The sequence below is a fragment of the Oryzias latipes genome, chromosome 2 (genome assembly GCF_053564925.1).
Source record: "Oryzias latipes strain Hd-rR chromosome 2, Olatipes_Hd-rR_3.1".
Lineage (NCBI taxonomy): Eukaryota > Metazoa > Chordata > Actinopteri > Beloniformes > Adrianichthyidae > Oryzias > Oryzias latipes.
The window spans coordinates 39648631-39667428 of record NC_136238.1 but is presented as its reverse complement, the minus strand read 5'-3'; the positions used below and the strand labels follow the sequence as shown (position 1 = coordinate 39667428).

General features: G+C 39.8%; 1 protein-coding gene across 1 annotated transcript; it reads right to left on the bottom strand.

Moving 5' to 3' along the window:
• Positions 1 to 597: 597 nt before the first annotated feature.
• On the bottom strand, positions 598 to 18044 carry LOC105355218 (uncharacterized). The gene is made up of 17 exons (XM_020707688.3): positions 16696 to 18044; positions 9541 to 9690; positions 8821 to 8946; positions 8602 to 8732; positions 8355 to 8442; positions 8140 to 8250; positions 7726 to 7773; positions 7557 to 7580; positions 7344 to 7400; positions 7193 to 7216; positions 7013 to 7075; positions 6796 to 6852; positions 6617 to 6640; positions 6414 to 6470; positions 6242 to 6265; positions 2662 to 2724; positions 598 to 1307 (listed from the first exon to the last, which is right to left on the bottom strand). Exons 1-17 carry the CDS (start codon positions 16763 to 16765, stop codon positions 1234 to 1236), a joined length of 1191 nt encoding a protein of 396 aa, XP_020563347.1. The 5' UTR covers positions 16766 to 18044; the 3' UTR covers positions 598 to 1233.
• Positions 18045 to 18798: the final 754 nt, after the last annotated feature.

Here is an 18798-nt window from a genome sequence, read left to right as displayed (position 1 = left end):
ACAGCACCTGGCCGGGTGGGTGGGCGGTCTCCCTCTCTCAGGTTGCAGGGGTCCTTCCGGCGGGGATCTGTCCTGTCCCCTATCTCATGGTTCACTTTGGCAACATGCATGCATCTCCACCCCCACATGAACACTGCTCCCCGTCTGCTTCATCCGTGTATTGATGGACAGATGTCTTCCGCTTGGATGTAATATTTGTCTTTCCAGCAGATCTAGCATAAATGTTACGATGCGTAACCCTTGTGCTATCTATGGGCCAAGACAGGAGGAAGGGAAAGACAAACGAGACACAGGTGACAACAATGAAGGCAGATGGGGACCAAAAGTAAAACTCGAATACAACACAAAACAAAACAGGAAACCCTACAAAATAAAACAGGAAACTGAACTGGATAGAACCAAAAATGAAAGCAAAGAACTCAAACCGTATCACTATCTCAGTGCTCTGGTCCACATTCACATCATCAAAACGTAAAGATACCAAGAATCAAATCTAAAGACAGACTCTTGAACTCTGGACCAGCCTGAGGGACGAGACTACAGAACATTCCAGATGTTCTCCAGAGGAAAAGCTACGCAAAGAGACAGTAAGATGAGTACATATGATGGATGTTTATTACCACTTTAGTTACTTGACCTCCTAAATACTGGTTAGACCTTTGAGGATCCATGAACGTAGAAGAGAAATGAACAGAAGAAGCAACCAGACGTCTGTTTCTGAATGTCTTCGTTCAAGTGTTTTACTGCAGTTCAGATAAAAATATGTATATATATACACAAAATCATCTGGTTACAAATCAGTGATGATGAAACAAAACATTGTTGGAAGCTGGAACTTAACCTGGACTGAACAATCCTAAACATGTAAAAGCAGCATTTTTGTCATATTAAAGCACAGAAACCATAAAGGGGTCAGACACCGTTTGAACACTCAAACCCTTTTTTTTTTTTTTTAACTGATGGTCTCAAAGCTATAATAAAAATACAAATGAATAGAAAAACAAAAATATCAAAATGACTGTAGTTTAGAGCAAGACTCTCCATTATTGTTCCAGAACATCAAAGAAACTATTCCGTCGTGTAGGACTCTGCAGTCTGGAGGTAACAGTTGTTAAGTCGGCTCAGAGGTGAAGACGGTTCCATCAGGAGAACCTGAGGAGACTTCAGGTCGCTCTGCCTCTGGTAGATCATTCACAGCTGATCCAGGACAAAACTCTGGTGGTTTAAAGATCCTCACCAATTTTGTGAAACGCCCTCTTCAGGTGGATCTGTGCTCGGATCCTCGAATTCGTCGTCAGTTCCAGTTCCTTTCAGAAGAAGACTCGGTTAAATGAAAGCCCTGAACTGTTTATTTTTCAGGATTACCAACATTAGAGTTAATTATGTATGGGTTAATGGCCAACGAAGTGTGCAATATTACTTTTTAACGCACACCGCGGAAGCCTGAACCGTCCGACACGAAGTGCGTTAAAAAATGATAGTGCATACTTCGTCGGCCATTAACCTGCTTATACCATGGTCACTTACAAAAGCAATACATATTAACGAGTTTTTAGTCCTTAATTCTTGTTTTTTTTTTCCTATTTGGATCACTTTTCTCCCAAAAAGCGGCTTATTTGTTACGTGGTGCGGCGTGACAAACAGTAAGCGTTGCGCAGCATCACCGCTGCAGTCAAGAATCTGCGATATAAAGTGATATATCTATGCTGATCTTTCCAATGGGTTGAATAAAGCATCAGGAAAAAGAGGAAAAAGTTCACCTTGTTTTTTTCCAAATGATGAAGCAAAAGGTTGTTTTAAAGAAGCCGGCGCAGTGATACAAAACATTTAAGCTAGCTGACCGGAACTTCTTTTTTCCCTGTGCGGTTATGCCGTGGTATATCACTTTTTAATGCACACCCAGCAGCCAATCAGAATCGAATATTTACCCGGACCATGGTATAAAAAGATTTAATGATCAATATCAGTTCTTGTAAGTTAAAGAAGCCCAAAAAGGAGCAAAGTGAAAGGAAACTGTTCTTCATCATCTTCTTTCGGCTTTGTAACCATGTTTGATCCAAAGCAAACTAATTCTTATTCTGTCTTAACCATCAGACTCTTATTGTGTGGAACGTTTGTCAGTCAGAAATCTCATCCAGTTTTAGTAATCAGTTCATTTTTAGTGTTGGAGGTCGCAATAACTGGCAAAGAGTCACTTTTTACATTCTCTTTGGTGTCATCTCTACAGGGTTTGTGGCCTGTTCAGACTCCTCCCCCTTTGGGCGTGTCCATCATTTCTCCTGTCACTTTCATGTTGGAAACAAAACAATTATTTGTTAGGACCGATTCTCCTCTTGAGTTAATGGAGTTAGGGGGTGTGGCTTCTGGGAGAAACTCCAAGCTTTGTGGGCCAAACTCAACAAAATACTGATGATCGAAAAATGAAATCTAAACGGAAAATATCATAAATTTGCATCAATTTCGAACATCGCTCAGCAGAACTACACACTGTAACCATGGAGACAGTTTGCTATTATTATGACTCCAGATTTTCTTTAACAAAATGACCAATGAGATGAATTTGAGTGACAGACACATCGTCAAACTTTGAAAACCTTCACAGTCTGCAGGCTTTAAGGGGTAAAGAAAATGTACTTTTTATTCCTTTATTGTTTCACTCACCCGTTTTAGACTGAATCTCAGTAGCGGTTTGAGAGGTCTTCGCCAAAGTCAGCTTTATTTCCTCTGAAAAGAAATCACAACAAAATCACCACAATCTGCTTTTTGACCTCTATGTGCAGACGGGCAAAAAAGTATTTAGTCAGCCACCTATTGTCCAAGTTCTCCCACTTACAAAGATAAGAGAGGCTTGTAATTTTCATCATAAGTAAACCTCAACAATGAGACAAAATGAGAAAAAAAATCCAGAAAATCACATTGTCTGATTTTTAAAGAATTTATTTATAAATCATGATGGAAAATAAGTATTTGGTCAGGGACAAAAGTTCAACTCAATACTATGGTTATAGACTCTTTTTTTGGCAATGACAGGAGTCAGACATTTTCTGTAAGTCGTCACAGAGTTTTCACAAACTGTTGCTGGTATTTTGGCCCATTCCTCCATGCAGATCTCCTCTAGAGCAGTGATGTTTTAGGGCTGTTGCTGGGCAATGCGGACTTTCAACTCCCTCCAGAGATTTTCTAAGGAGTTGAGATCTAGAGACTGACTAGAACACTCCAGGACCTTGAAATGCTTCTTACGAAGCCACTACTTCGTTACTCGAGTAACGGGTTTGGGATTGTTGTCATGCTTAAAGACCCAACCGTGTTACATCTTCAGCGCCGTTGCTGATGGGAGGAGGTTTTCACTTAAAAGCTGAGGTTATATGGCCTCATTCATTCTTTCCTTTACAGGTATCAGTCGTCCTGGTTTCTTTGCTGAAAAACAGTCCCAAATCATGATGCTTCCACACCTATGCTTTACAGTGAGTACGGTGTCTTTGGATGCAACTCAGCATTATTTCTCCTCCAAACATGATGAGGAGAGTTCTTACCAAAAAGTTCTATTTTGGTTTCATTTGACCATAGGACATTCTTCCAATCCTCTTCATCCAAATGCTCTCTAGCTAACTTTGTACGGGCCTGCACATGTACTGGCTGTAACAGGGGGACATGTCTGGCATTGCAGGATTTGAGTCCCTGGTGGTGTAGTGTGATACTGATGACAGCCTTTGTTACTTTGGTCCCAGCTATCTGCCGGTTATTCACTAGGTAAACTACGAGGTTTTGGGATTTTTGCTCACTGTTCTTGTGATCACTTTGACCCCATAGGGTGAGCGCTTTGAGGGGAGCCCCACATGGAGGGAGATCATCAGTGGTCTTGTATGTCTTCCATTTCCTAATAATTTGCTACCACAGTTGAATTCTTCACATCAAGCTGCTTATCTATTGCAGATTCAGTCTTTCCAGTCTGGTGCAGGTCGACAATTTGGTTGCTGGTGTCCTTGGACAGCTCTTTGGTCTTGGCCATCGTGGAGTTTGGAGTGTGACTGTTTCGGATTGTGGACAGGTGTCTTTTATATAGATAACCAGTTCAAACAGGAATCATTGATACAGGACACAAGTGGAGGACAGAGGATCCTCTACAGAAGAAGTTACAGGTCTGTGAGAACAAGAAATTGTACTTGCTTGTTATTGACAAAATACGTATTTTGCACCATAATTTGCAAATAAATTCTTCAAAATCAGACAATTTGATTTTCTGGATTTTTCTCATAGTTGAGGTAAACCTATGATAAAAATTTCACGTCTATCTAATCATTGGAGAACTTGCACATCTGGTGGTTACTATTGGTCCCCTCCCTACACCCACCCAGTTCCCCCAATTTAACCCTGAACAAAAACTTAAGAACTGCATCTCCGGTCTGGTTCGGTTCTGCTGTGCAGAAATGGTATAACTGGGGATCCATTTGTTCCAAGGCCCGACCACGAGGGTCATCACCACGGTGCCAACCCAACAAAGCAGCTCAGGGCCCACTATGGCTATTAGACCACAGAGCGGGACCCCAGCCAGCCCGATGAGAATGAGCACCGCAGCAACAGCAACCCCTACAGGTGGAGCCAAAAGGGCCCCAGAACAAAAGGTGGCCTGGAATGGTCGACGTTCTTAAATGCCGTTTCTTCATAACTACAGATTCTTGGTTCTGTCCATTGTTGCAAATCAAAGCCGATATTTAACGCTTCATATCTGTACTGATGATCCACAGCTCATAAAACCTTTAAGACCATAAGACCAACACCTCTGATTTGATTCCAGCCTGTATGTAACATGTCAAGTCAAACAATAGCGACACCCAAAGGACAAGTAATATATCTGCACAGTTGGATTTCTACAGCTGCCCTCCCTAGTCTGTCACCCCCAGTAACCCTTGTGCTATCCTATGTGCTATTTACCATAGGGAGTTGGGTCATCTAGATCAGTGTTTTTCAACCTTTTTTGAGCCACGGCACACTTTAACCTTGACAAAAATCCCGCGGCACACCAGCATCCAAAAAAAAAAAAAAAAAAAGTAGAAATTCATGGTCTGTATTGATCAACAGCCCCCCCCCCCCCCCCGCAATCTCACGTGCATTTTTGTGATAATTCTGGCAGACAAAGCAGGAAGTTGCAGCTGTTTTTTTCTAAGAAATGAAATAAAAGTTAAATTAGAAAAATTTAGAAACTGTTTGTTTGTTGTAGTTCACAAGGGCGACTCATTGTGCACTTTCCCTTTAAGACAATGGATCATGGGAGATGTAGTGTGAAAACTGCCGAAAAAAGGGCAGACAGACTCGCGTCTCTGAGCTTCATTGTATTGTCCACTTGTTCCACGGTCTGACACCGGACTCTGTGGAAAGCTACACCGCTAAAGACGAGCTTTAGCTGGTATTTTTGGTGGAACTCAGCGACTTTATCAGCAGAATTGAGAACAAGGAAGTGAAGACTTTAACCACTTCTGATTGGTCAGACTGATGACGTGTGATTAAGCCTTCAAGAATGATTGGTGGAGACAGTTAAAGGGGCGGGACTTTTCCGCAGGTAAATCGCGGTACCGTCATTTTTATCAAAATGTCTTTAATAGAATTAAATAAACACAAAGAAAAAGTAATTTTAAGATCTTTTATATTCCTAACTACTCAGTGTTTTATCAGGGCCTGTTTGGATGAACAAAGAGCTGATCTCCTGGAGATGGAAAATGTTTTTAGATCAGTTAATGATGGCAATTTCCCACGGCACACTTGACCATCTAGTGTGCCGCGGCACACTAACACTGGTTGAAAAACACTGATCTAGACCCACTAGACAGTGCTCTGAACCTTTTTTCTTCAATTATTTGTGATCTTCACTGGTGTCCATGGATTACATGAAATCTTTCCACCTTTATCCACCTTTGTCATGGTAGGGAGAACACGTCAATGGAAGGGTGGGGTCATCTGGACCCCACAAGAAAACAAAAGGGCTAATGCCCCTCTGAACCCCCTGATGGCCACATTTGAGTAGCACTGATACGTCATAAGGACCTGTGAAATGTTTCACGGCTTTACATCAAAAGTGGAGAAAAACAGCGAAGAATCATTTTTTGAAGTAAAAAGACAAGTCCGTGTTTGACAGCCAGTTTCCTTAGTAACCCTTGTTTACACAAGGAGTTTTTGGATGAGTTCTAGTCAAAGATCATGTAAGGTTGCAGTTGTCTATGATAGAACACTAAAGTGTTGAACTCACCATTCAGAGGACTCAGTTCTTCTTCTGTAAACAACAAAGACAGAAGATCAGCAATCAAACAAATCTGAACTCATGAATGTTTTCTGCTCAAAGCTCAGTGTTTGTGATTCAAACAGCGCCTGCTGCTGGATTTCAACTCATTTTTTTGAGTTAAGAAGATCCATGATCTCACCTGGAACTGCAGTTTTTTCCTTCCTTTTGCTGATGATTCTTGAAATCATCTGATGAACTGTTTGAAAAACCAAAACAGAGTTAACTAATAAAATGTTTTCTATTTGAATTCTACTATTATTTTCACAGCTGGAGGCTGTAAAAACTGTCGTCTGTGACCTACATTTATTCCCGTTTTTTTTCAAACTAAAGTGTTGTACTCACCCTCCCGGAGTGCTTGCTCAGCATCTGTAAAAAAACAAAGACAGAAGATCAGCAATCAGACAAATCTGAATCCTAAACAGGTTTATGAATCGGAAGGTCGTCTGCTTAAAGCTCAGTGCAGACGGCGCCTCCTGCTGGATTTATAATCATGTTTCTGTAAAGAAGATTCTAGACCTCACCTCCATTCTGCCTGGTTTCATTTCTTCCTTTGAAAAACATCTCAATCATCACCTGAACTGTTTGAAAAAACAGAAAAAGAGTCAACTTATGATAATGGCCAGTTGTAACTAATAAATGTTAACTATTTTCTGTCAAAACTGTTGTCAGTGAGAGAAATAAATAAAACTTCACCTCCACTCACTTCCATTTGTTTTCAAACTAAGGTTTTACACTCACCATTTTGAAGATTTTTCTTGACCATAGTTCCTTCTTTTAAAATCCTCGAAATCATGGAACGTACTGTTTGCAAAACAAAACAGTTAACTCATAATAATAACCAGTTGTAACTCACAAAACTGGTTATTTAAATGTCAGGGACAGACAAATAAAAGTTCATATCTAAGTTTTTGCCCTCACCAGTCAGAAGCATCAGCTCGCATTCTGGAAACAAAGAAAGGGCAGCAATCAAACAAATCTGAAGCCACAACACATTTATCAAATCTGAATGTTTTCTACTCAAAGCTTGGTGTCTGTGATTTAAGATGGTAGAGAAGACTCTAGATCTCACCTTCAGACAGCTTTATTTCGTCTCTTTCTTTTAAAATTCTCAAAATCCTCCGATCAACTGTTTGAAAAAACCAAAGAACAGTTCACTCATAATAACAGTCAGTTGTAACCAATAAAATGTTTACCATTTTTTAGTAAAAGCCGTTGTCAGTGACAGAAATGAATCAAAGTTTGCATCCATTTCAATTTGTTTCCAAACTAAAGTTGCACTCACCATCCAAGAGTGTTTGGCCGTCCCCTGTAAAAACGAAGACAGAAGATCAGCAATCAAACAAATCCAAACTCATGAATGTTTTCTGCTTAAAGTCCAGCGTCTGTGATTTAAACACTGACTGCTTCTGGATTTACATTCATGTTTTTGTAGAGAAGATTCCAGATCTCACCTTCAGATGACTTGTTTTTTGGTAAAGGCCTTAAAACCCTGACACGTCCTGTTTGAGAAACCCAAAACAGAGTTAACTTGACGTCTACATGGTGAGTCAAGAACACATGGATCAGGTTTGTGTTTCATCTGCAACCATTCAGGCTTCATTAGACGTGTTTTTGACATGTTTTCCTTATTTTACATGGACTTGAATTTAAATTTACTGAAAGAGAGAGTCATTGAAAGCAGCACAATGTGAAACATTTTCATCAGAACTCTGTGTTCATAACAGAGAACCAAGCAGAACCACCAGACTGAAGACTTTAGCGACCCTGAATTCATGCCACACAAGTAAAACATTCAACAAACTCAGATTATGAACACAGATGGGATTTTTCTAACTGAACAGAGAAAAAAAATGCTTTTTTCTTACTTTTTCTGCGTACATTCCATATCCTACACAAAAAAACAACAAAAGTAAGAAGTGTAACAGCTAAAACAGCCGACAGGACTACAGGAATCCATTCAGCGACACACGCTCCTCCTACAAAAAGCAGATCACAGAGAACAAACAGACTCATTAATGACTTGTTCTTTGTTTTAGTGGTTTTTGTCATTCTGTGGGTTTCTACAGACATGATGGCTCACCAGGAAGGAGAGGGTTTTGAGGTTTGGTGCTGCTCTCAGAGCAGACGAAATTTTCCATGCTGCAGGTAAACGTCTTCTCCTTCGTCTCCTAAAGCCAAAGTTTAAAAAATGTCATCCTCGCCGTGGACAAAAGTCAGAATCCGCACTAGAGGTTGACCAGGACTAAATGGCGTTTTTCCTTTTTCCAATTCTTTAAATAATTTAAGAGTTTGTGGCTGAATCTGAATCTTGAATGTTTTCTGTGTACCTCAGTGATCTGTTGCTCCGTGTCTCCTTTTCCTCCCAGATCTTCGGCTCTGTTCAGCCTACAGGTGAGGATACAGGTGTGGGTTTGCTCAGGATTACAGTCATGAGAAGTGTTGGGTTTGAGGACTGGAGCTGAAAAGAGAACAAATACAAGACTTGTTTTAATGAAGAAAATAACTCAAAGCAAAGAAAAGTTACTGAAAAGCAAACAATAACTTACAGAAAACCTGTAGTTTTATACCAGGCAGGATTTTTCCGTTAATCTCTGGCGTGTACACGCCGCCGTGCTCCAGCCTCACATCGTTGATCGTCAGTTCCCCCGTTTTAGTATTTAAGCTGCAGCTATCTGGATGAATGACAGATGTTTATGTTGAAACGTTTACCAAACAGAATTTGTTCACTTTTTCTTTTCTAAGAGTTCTCAGAAAAGGGTTGGATTTTCTGCACTCGAGTTACAGCCACTCCAACATTCACATTTGACAAAAAAGAAACAGTCTTTCTGTCACAAGACAAGAAAAACAACAGAATCGCAGAAGGTTGGCGTGAACGTTGAGGTCATTTTTCAGTGCACAACCGCACCTTTCCATATGGATGGATAGATAGATAGATAGACAGATAGACAGACAGACAGACAGACAGACAGACAGACAGACAGACAGACAGACAGACAGACAGACAGACAGACAGATAGATAGATAGATAGATAGATTTGCTTTTATTGTCCATTGAAATTGAAGCCATCACCATTTCAGTGCAAGAATAACAAAAATAAAAAAATCTATATTAAATATATCAGTATATACAGATATAAACTGTAATATAGAATGTCCAAAATTAGTGTGCAAATAGTGTACAATATACAGTAGACAGGATGTGACATCACTGGAAACCAAAGTCTCATTGTAAAAGTTTGTTATTGAAAAAATACCCCGTTTCTTACCGTTACAGCTGAGGTAGAAAGTTGGATTCCCTCCAAACCACTCTGCATCCAAATCCTCTCCGTGTTTCAATTTTATGCTGGTGATGGGCGTTTCCGCCTCATCTGGACGGAGGACGACGCTGGAGCCCTTTAACACGTAAAGTACCTTCACTGCAAAGCAGAAATTAATGTCAAGTCAATACCTTCATCAATGAAAATAGAATAATTTCCCATCAGCATCAGATGATTTTTTATTGTATTGTGTTTGTATGGAGTTCATTGTTCTTGTTTTGTAACTCATAATACATATTTCTTGCCCCCAGCCTTCACCCACGAGCTGCCAGGATAGGCTCCAACAGCCCCGTGACCCCGAAAGGGACAAAATGGGTTTAGAAGATGGATGGATGGATGAAAACTAATAAATTGTGTGTAACTGTGTTTTCTTGCAGTTGTGTATTGACATGTACACTTGAATATCAAAATCGTCTAAATATGAAATGCAGTTTACAGACGCACAGCTGGAAATTCGAGCAACTTCAAACTAACCACGAATTCAAAACGGCATCCATCGCCTGACAAAACCACATTCACACACAGGTCAAAGTGCACGAGGAGTTGTGTGACTCCTTTTTACGACTCCAGAATTGTGTGAGAGGATGCGTTTCAATGCTGCTAGAAGGCTGGGTCATCAGGGTCTCCATTTCTGATTGGCTGAACACCCCTGATCCAGGTGACTAGTGCCTGAAGCAGAGTTAGCTGCAAAACGAGGACAGTAGCTCACCAGAAACAAGACTGGAGACCAATATCTAGTAAAAACGTGACTTTTTTTCCACTTTCAAAAAACAGACATGCCCCGACAACTCACGCTTCAAATTAAGAAATAAATCAGCGCTCCGTCTCAGCAGCAACACCCCTGAGAGCCCCACCAGGTCCTCGACACGACCGCCATTACCGTGACGGGGGATCAAAGGTCAGGGAAGACCTCCAAAGGTTGTACTGCTGAGAGGGAGCGATGACTTCTGGAAAACTGTCATAAAATGTGATGCATGTTTCATCTAAATTATCGGGGCAAATCTGCTTAAGAAAGTGGAAAAAGTATCATCTTTAATATAAAGTTTCTACACATTCTTGTTTCATCGTTCAACAAACAGACAAAAATATTGTTCACGTGTTTTCGCAATGATGAAATAAAAAAGTAAACTTGAAACAGTAGTTTGTAATCTTCGAAAGGTGAAGAACAACAACAACCAACTACAGGAATTCATGCTGGATGTGAGTTCTACTTTAAAATACAGACTTTTATCTTGGTAAATACCGATGCAGATTCTAAAACTTCCTTAAAGAATAAATTAGATCAGAGGTGCTCATTCCGTCGATCGCGATCGACCGGTCGATCTTCAAGGACATGAGGGTAGCTCGCAAGCCAGCAAAGATAAATAACCAAAAGAACTAGAAGGAGCTGCATTTCCAGAAGAAAATGCAGGGTTGAATGCTGTATTGCTGAAAGAAAGCTGAATTTGTTAAAGAAATGGCTGAACTGAGCTGAAAGAGCTCAAAATTTAAAAAGTAAAATGGTTAAAATATGTGAAAAACTGTAAAAGAAGTTAGGCACAGGGAATCCCCATGTATTTTAATGGAGCAAAAATCCTGGAATATCCTGGAATATCTTAAAAAGTTCAATGATTTGAATGACCAAAAGTAATAACTGTAATAAGTTGAAAGAGTTGAACATTTTAGTAGTTGAATGGTTGAAAAATTTGAAGTGTCCGGACCGGGTCTCGAACCGGGAACCTCATGCACCATAACTTCCCAATGTATTTTAATGGGCAAAAAATCCCGGAACAACTGGAATATCTTAAAAAGTTAAAGGATTTGAAAAACCAAAAGTCATAGCAGGAATAAACTGAAAGAGCTGAACATTTTAAAAGTTGAATGGTTAAAATAGGTTAAAAATTGTAGGAGTTAAGTGCCGAAAAACGGCGGAAGATAGCATAAGAGGAAAACAAAGGGTTGAATGCTTTATAGCATTCAACCAATAAAAATATATTAATAAAAAATCTGTCAGCAAATCATAATCCTCACAGAGAAGTAAGTGACTTGATTGATATGCAGAACGGCCAAATAAATTCTAAAGTCACTGCACATGGGTGTTTGAATTCACTTAGCGCACATGCTATCTGTCATCCCAAAGTCACTACTTGCCCCTGCGGCGCGTCAAGTCCCCGGCAGAAGACCACTCCAGCCCACTGAAGTGTTTATTGAGGACCCGATCGCCCCGCCTTTTTTCCCCGATCTGGAGTCGCCCCCTTCTAGCCCAGCTGTCCTGCCACAGCGCCTGCTGCCGGCTAAAGGCCCGTACACACCGGGACGAATATTCGCCAGCATTATTCGCCAGCGTTTTTCAACACGTTTTTTATGTTCACACCCAGGCGATTTTCGCTGACGATGAGCCGAGTGAACATGCAATTTCATTTCCTGACATTAGATGGCGCTTAATGTAAAACAGAAATACTCCTGTACACAAGGTGGCGCTGCGCAACTTTACGCTTCTTAAAGTCGCTTTTCACTCAGAAGAAGAGAGCAAGTATTTACGGGCTTGTCAGAATAATACAAAGAAAACATGAATATTTCAAGCACCAGTAGCTCTAGCTCCAGTTCCAGCGATGAAGAAATTATTGTTCTGTTGAATGATGAAAGACGCCGGAAAAGACGTCGATTTTGGGTACATCCCATAGTTACGAGAAGAGAAGAACATGGGGAGTTTTATCGACTGGTACAAGAGCTGAAAATGTATCATGAGCGTTTTCTGGGATATTTTAGAATGTCCGTCATTATTTCTTCGTCTATCTTCTTCGCCTTGACGTATGTGTGCTCAGCAAGACAGTTTTGTGTTTGAGCGCCCCCAAGTTGTGTTTTACTGTAACTTCAGAAGCTCCAGACACGTGTGCAAAAGCGCCATTCTCATTGGTCGTATAGTTTTCGACGCGGCGCGTCAAACCAAAAAAACAAACCCGAGGCGTTTTTAAAAAAATGACGCTTTGACGTGTGGTGTTTTTCGCGTCGGTGTGCACACTCACATTGGTCCCCTTTGTTTAGTGACGAGGCGTTAAACGTCGGCGAATATCGCACGCAAAATTTGTCCCGGTGTGTACGGGCCCTAAGCTGTTCCCGCCCGATGAATCCGAGCCCGCTGGAGCGCTTTCCACTGAGCCAGCAGCGCTTCAGGAAAGCCACGCTCCCCCCATTGCACGGTTTACAACAGAGCATGACATATAATTGTCGCTGCTTTCCGTCTTTGTAATAAAACGCCTCATCTGTTAATAAAAAAGTACCTTTGTGTACTTTTACTGCGTAGTTTTTGAATTATTAGTACTTAAACAATGTTACGTACTAATAGTTCATAACACTATTTTTATTAAATCAAATAAATATATTATGTAAATAAAACCCTTTTCAGAACGGAACCCCAACAGACACCTACCCCTGGCTGCAGTGAACAGACCAAGGCGTGGCTCAACGTGGGCGGAGTTAAACGTATTTAAATTTTTTTTAATTTCTTTTTTAACTTTGCATTTTCTAAATTTCCATGTGCAACATTGCCACCTACCAGTGTATCCTGAGCTTACATTAAGGCTCGCAATGTACATTTTTTGAATTCAGGAAAAGATGACTTGTTTTACTTTTAGGATATGTACACTCCTGCTTTAAGAGTTTTATTTTTATTTTTTTTAAACAGCCCTTTTTTATTTTTGGCTACAGGAACAAGAAAGGCAGACTGAACAAAACTGTGATGTGTCGGTCGAGAACCAAACGGCTCTCATCTCATAGAAACATAGATCATATTTTGCACTAGACTAGAGAATCCGATTCGCTTCTTTTTTCTGCTTCTGCTCAGTGGACGAACACACCACCCTCCTCTTCCTCAGCGTGTTCACAGAAATTAATGATAAGAATGCTGGTCATGTTATCAATAAGCTCTGGAGACGATCCCGTTTGAAAAGCAGAAATGGCGCTCCAACCATCATCAGTATGAACTAAACGTGGTTGTGGAAACGACTGACAACCCATCGCTTGGCTCTTTAAAGCCAACGACAACTTCTTCATGGGAATTCTGTTATTTTATTTGTTTTTTTTTAGCGATTCTTCACTCTTTCTTTCTTCTTTTTCTCTTCAAGCCGCTCCATCATCGCTCAACACGTGTTGGTGCTGAGCGGGGAGGCGGAGCTAAAGCTCATTATGCGAAAACGGAGAAGAGCTTCAACAAGAACTCAAGACACTGAAGTTGAATTCCTGTTTGATTTGTGAGGGCGCTAAAGGAACATTCCACTGTATTTTTAAACACCAAGACCACCTAGAACCAGATTTTGTTCAAAAACCAGACGACCTGAACTGCTCAAACCTGGATGAAATTAGGCAGTAGATAGTGTAGAATAGGGGGGTGTATCTGCAAGAGTCTGGCAATACGATACGTATCCTGATATTGTACCGGAACACATTTTTTCTCTTTTAAAAAAAGTATGACTTAGAAAAAACTCTCCCTGAATTTCAATATGTCTCTCATTGTAATAAAATTGTCAAATTCAGCACGGATTCTTTCCAGGAACAATACAGTGTGATGATGAAGCAGCATGACAGGATGAAGGAAAGTTCCTGTAATGTGGCAAAGATGCTTTGTTTACATGTCTGCTCTGCACCGCTACAGCCTCGCTTTCTCACGTGGAAGTAACGTGATCGCCACGATGTCGACCTTTTTCCAGAGCGTTGTACACATCCCTCTGATCCGTCAGGTCCCTGAACTAGAATCTACTACTGTGAGGTTCTGCAGAACTTTGGCCCGCTTTTCCCGAAAACATTTTGGCTGATGCTAAGTGCATTGGCCTGTTAGCCGCTGTGTAGCTGCAGTGCTTCACTCGTTCTTATCTGAGTCCGCCACAAAGCATCGCGATCCACGTTTTCGTATGTTACTGGCAGCAACATGGCCCAGAGTATCTGTTCGGTTCCCATCCCAAGTCTAAACTAAATAGTTCATGAGCTGTGTCCGAATTCCCACCCTAACCCCGAAATAGTGTACTGTAAAGTGCGTTCGCCATTTTGTAGTGCTGTCCGAATCTAAAATTCCAAAATCCATTGCCCTGGAAATTTCCCAGAAGTCTCTGCGAAAAACCAGTGTTCATCAATGATCACTAGATCGGCGAATATAGACCACAATGCATTGCGCAGGAACATTTTTTTAATAAAAAAATTCTGTAAATGTTTTTTTTTTTGATAAACCATCAACAATTTTATCTTCAGAAGACAGTGGATCCATAAATAATAGTCGCAAAATGCTCATATCAATTAGATTTTAACTTAGTGAAATCGATGACGTCATATCCGCCATTAAAAAAAAAAAAAGTGAGCATGGTGTCTGAATTGCTTTAAAAATTCACTGTACTATATATAGTGCCGCACTATGTAGTTTGATAGTAGTTAGGGGGTCAGGGTGGGAATTGGGACACAGTCCGTGTCTCATAACAATGAAAAAAGCTGAGGTCTTCCTGTGGTTCTTTGTGGTGTAGAGCTGCTGGGCTCCTGTTGTTTTTTTTTAAAGTGTTTTAACACTTTGTGTTGATGACATCTGAGAGATTGATATACTTGTATGATATTGTAGTGTGTTCATCCTCTGCTGGAGTTTGTATTTTGTCTTTGAAAAGTAAAAAAAAAAAAAGGAAAGATCTGCTCAAAGAGGCTCCGTGTTCTCTGCTGCCAACTAGCGGTCGGAGGGTGAAGTGGACAACAAGAGTCAGACGCTGAAAGAGGCTCAGAAATAGTGCAATAAATATCATCATGACAGCGTTTTGAATCGATACGAGGGTCGCCAAATGAACTATCGCGATATATTGCAGAATCCATTTTTCTAACACCCCCAGTAAAGAATAGACGTCAGAGAAAGAGATGGGTGAAACTGAGAAAGACAGGGATGAACATTAAAATGTCAGGGTCCAATAAGAGAGAGGTGGACAGAGTTTTTAAACCAGAACGGATAGACTTTCTTTCTTTTTTGTTTAATTATTTTAAAGTTTGTGTTGCTTTATCTGGTTGCAGCGCCTTGGGTTCAAAATATAAAAATATAAATATTTGTTGTTTGGAACTTCTGTTGCTTCCCGTCGTGTGAATTGGTGTCGTCTGCCTACAATACAGCTCAGCTTAACACAACGGGTGGACTACTGCTCAAAAAATATAGATCATTTTAAACCTATCAATCGTCCAATTTGTATTTTTTTTTATAAATCAGATAAAGGTTTCATAAATCAGAAACTTTTACTATCTAATGCATAATTGAATCCAAGTTTGATCAGTCCAGGTCGTGTGGTTTTTGAGCAGGACCTGGTTAGGTGGACTCAGTGTGAAAAATGCAGTGGAATGTTCCTTTATTGTGCTCACGAATCGAAAGCTGTGATCAGGAAGTCAACCTTAGCGTCATCAAGAACACTAGAAGAGACAACATCGACACAAAAATGTACAGAAGTGACAAATGAAACTGAAAAAAGAAGCAAAATCTGGAACCACTTTAATTTGATTGACGATAGGAAAAAAAAATGTTAGAGTCTGCAAGAAAACTGTCCTAAACAGATCAGATCATTACTCAAAAATGAGACACTTAGTGCTTCTGAATGTCAACCACAACCTTGTGACAAAAACAAAAGAGAAAGAAATCACAGCACGCGCCTCCGCATGTTTATCTCAGCGCCTCGGTTTGCCAACTACAGCCAATATTTTCCTCAACTCCTCACTTTTGCCCACAAAAAAAGAAGTCCTGTTAACTCACATGTCCCAGTCACGTGTCAACCAAAGAGGAAGCTCTTCGTTTCATTTTCACTTTAATTTTACAGTCATTTTTTGATTATTATGATTTTCCTTTTCCATTTAGTTACACAAACCACAGTTAAAAAAGAAAAGACTAAGCCACTTGAATTGGTTTTGTGTTGTTTTGATCTATTTTTTAAGTTAGGAGTAATAATTCACTTTATTTCAGACTCAGATGTGGTCCATCAAAGAAGACAGACAGAATATTTAAAAAAAACAAAAAACATACAAATAAATAAAGAAATTATATCAGGTAAAAAAAAAAATCCTATAAAAGTGCTGGTGTAAGTATTTTATAGCAAAAGAGTTAAAGGATAAATCAGAACTTACCCAAGTGAATGTTTCTGATAAACCAGGCTAAAAGCAAGATAAAGCCCAAGAAGAAGGGCGCGGACGCCATTTTTCTTAAAGAAAAAACAAATAAAGGTAGCTTCAAATATGATGTTGATGCGTCTTTTTCCCACGGTGCCACTTGCTTAATAACTCTTCAACTAACACCCCCCCCCCCCTCCCTGTTTTCAGCCAAAAGCTGGACTCCATTAGTCGCCCCCTCCCCTCCCCCAAGTGACAGAGCTGAGGGCCAATCAGAGTCTCTGCCTGATGCGGTCACCCAATTAGAAAAGACACAAGCAAATATGAACTCAGTGTTGCAGTTCAATATAGATGGAAAATGATCCAAACGACATATTTCAAGTTTTTGTCGGGATTCCTACTGTGAACTTTAGAAACAACATTTAGTCAGGAAGCTTTTTTTCATCCTGTGATTCCTTGAATAACATCAATACAATAAGTGAAGAAGATAAATGTGGTTCTGTCATTTCTTTACAGGAAGTATCTGATTAACAAGTAGAAAAACAATAAGTCCGCTGGAAAGAACAGCAGACTTTTCTCAGAACTCTTAATCCCATTTTTATTGAATGTTTATCCAGAAAGTATCACAAATATGACTCTTCCAGCCAGCAGGACTCAAGGTGTTATTATCCTGATCCTCAAACCCAACAAAGATACTTTGCTGATAGATAACTGGAGACCTATAAGTCTACTTCATAATGATTAAAATGCCACAATATTAGCCATGAGAATGAAAAGTGTTCTTGATACATTAATAGAAGAGAATCAGTCAGGTTTCATGAAAGACGATGCATCTCCAACAATCTAAGACTAGTTTTAGATCTGATAGATTATCCAGACCTCATTACTGATGATGAAAGCTTCATTCTGTTCCTGGATGTTTGTTAGGAGTTTGATACTGTTGAGCCGCCTTTTCTATTCTACTGTCTGGAGAAGAATATTTGTGTAGTGCTGTTAAAACCCTCTATGCAAACGGAAATAGTTCTGTTGAGTTCTGGCTCTACTCGCAGATTCTGTCTGCAGAGAGGAAGAAGACAGGGGTGTCCTGTCTCTGTGCACCTTATTCTTCTGGTTGCACAAGTTTTCTGCAGATCTATAAAACCGAGTAATATTGATGGGATTTCTATTTCTGGTAAAAGCATTGTTTAAGTCAGCTGGCAGATGACATCACATTAACTCCTCACAGGTTCCCAGGGTTCTTCAAGTTATAGATAAATTTTCAAAAGCATCAGGACTTTATCTAAACCTGAAGAAATGTGAGTTGTTTCCTCGTAACCCTTGTGCTATCCTAGGTACTTAAACGTTGAGAGTCGGGTCATCTAGACCCACTAGACAGTGCTCTGAACCTTTTTTCTTCAATGATTTCTGATCTACACTGGTGTCCATGGATTACATGAAATCTTTCCACCTTTATCCACCTTTGTCATAGTAGGGAGAACACGTCAAAGTAAGGGGGTGGGGGGGGGGGGGGGGTCATCTAAGATAGCACAAGGGATAAAGTGAAGTTTGTTGTCACCAAAACAACCACAAGGTGGAGCCAAAAGACAAGACAAACAAAATTGAAAAAGTTGCATCAGGGCCACCTGATGAAACTGAGACGTTAGAACATCTCTTTTACATTTGTAACCAGAAAAATATATTTTGGACTGATATTCAAAATTGGTTGTAACTCAAAGTTTGAAATATTCCCTTTTTTTTCCTTATGTTCTTTTTTATATGGAAAATCTGGACCCGGGAATTTCTGATGTCATTAATGTTATTGTTATTTTATGCAAACATTTCATTCATTTATGTAAATGGCAAAATACATACATGCCCTTTGTTTAGCATTTTTTAAAATTATTTTACTGATGATTATAAGAAGAAAACTACAGTAATTTATCAAAATATATCAAAAGTCTTGTTATTTTGAATTCTTTTTTGCCTTGCCTTTGCCTATTTTTTAAAATTTGTTTTTTTTGTTTCTTCTATATGCGCATTTATCACATTTGTTCACCCTAACTTGGTTTGTATATGAGCATTTATTAAAAAAAATAAATAAATAAATAAATAAGAGAGGCAAAAAAAGAAAGGAAAAAAAAT

Excerpts from the sequence above, each read along its gene's own strand:
- LOC105355218 (XM_020707688.3), bottom strand. The coding sequence starts at position 16,765 with ATGGCGTCCGCGCCCTTCTTCTTGGGCTTTATCTTGCTTTTAGCCTGG. Across the intron at positions 7,076-7,192 it reads CGAGCTGATGCTTCTGACTG|TACGTTCCATGATTTCGAGG; the intron begins GTGAGGGCAAAA and ends TTTTGCAAACAG. Across the intron at positions 6,266-6,413 it reads GGAAAAAACTGCAGTTCCAG|AAGAAGAACTGAGTCCTCTG; the intron begins GTGAGATCATGG and ends TGTTGTTTACAG.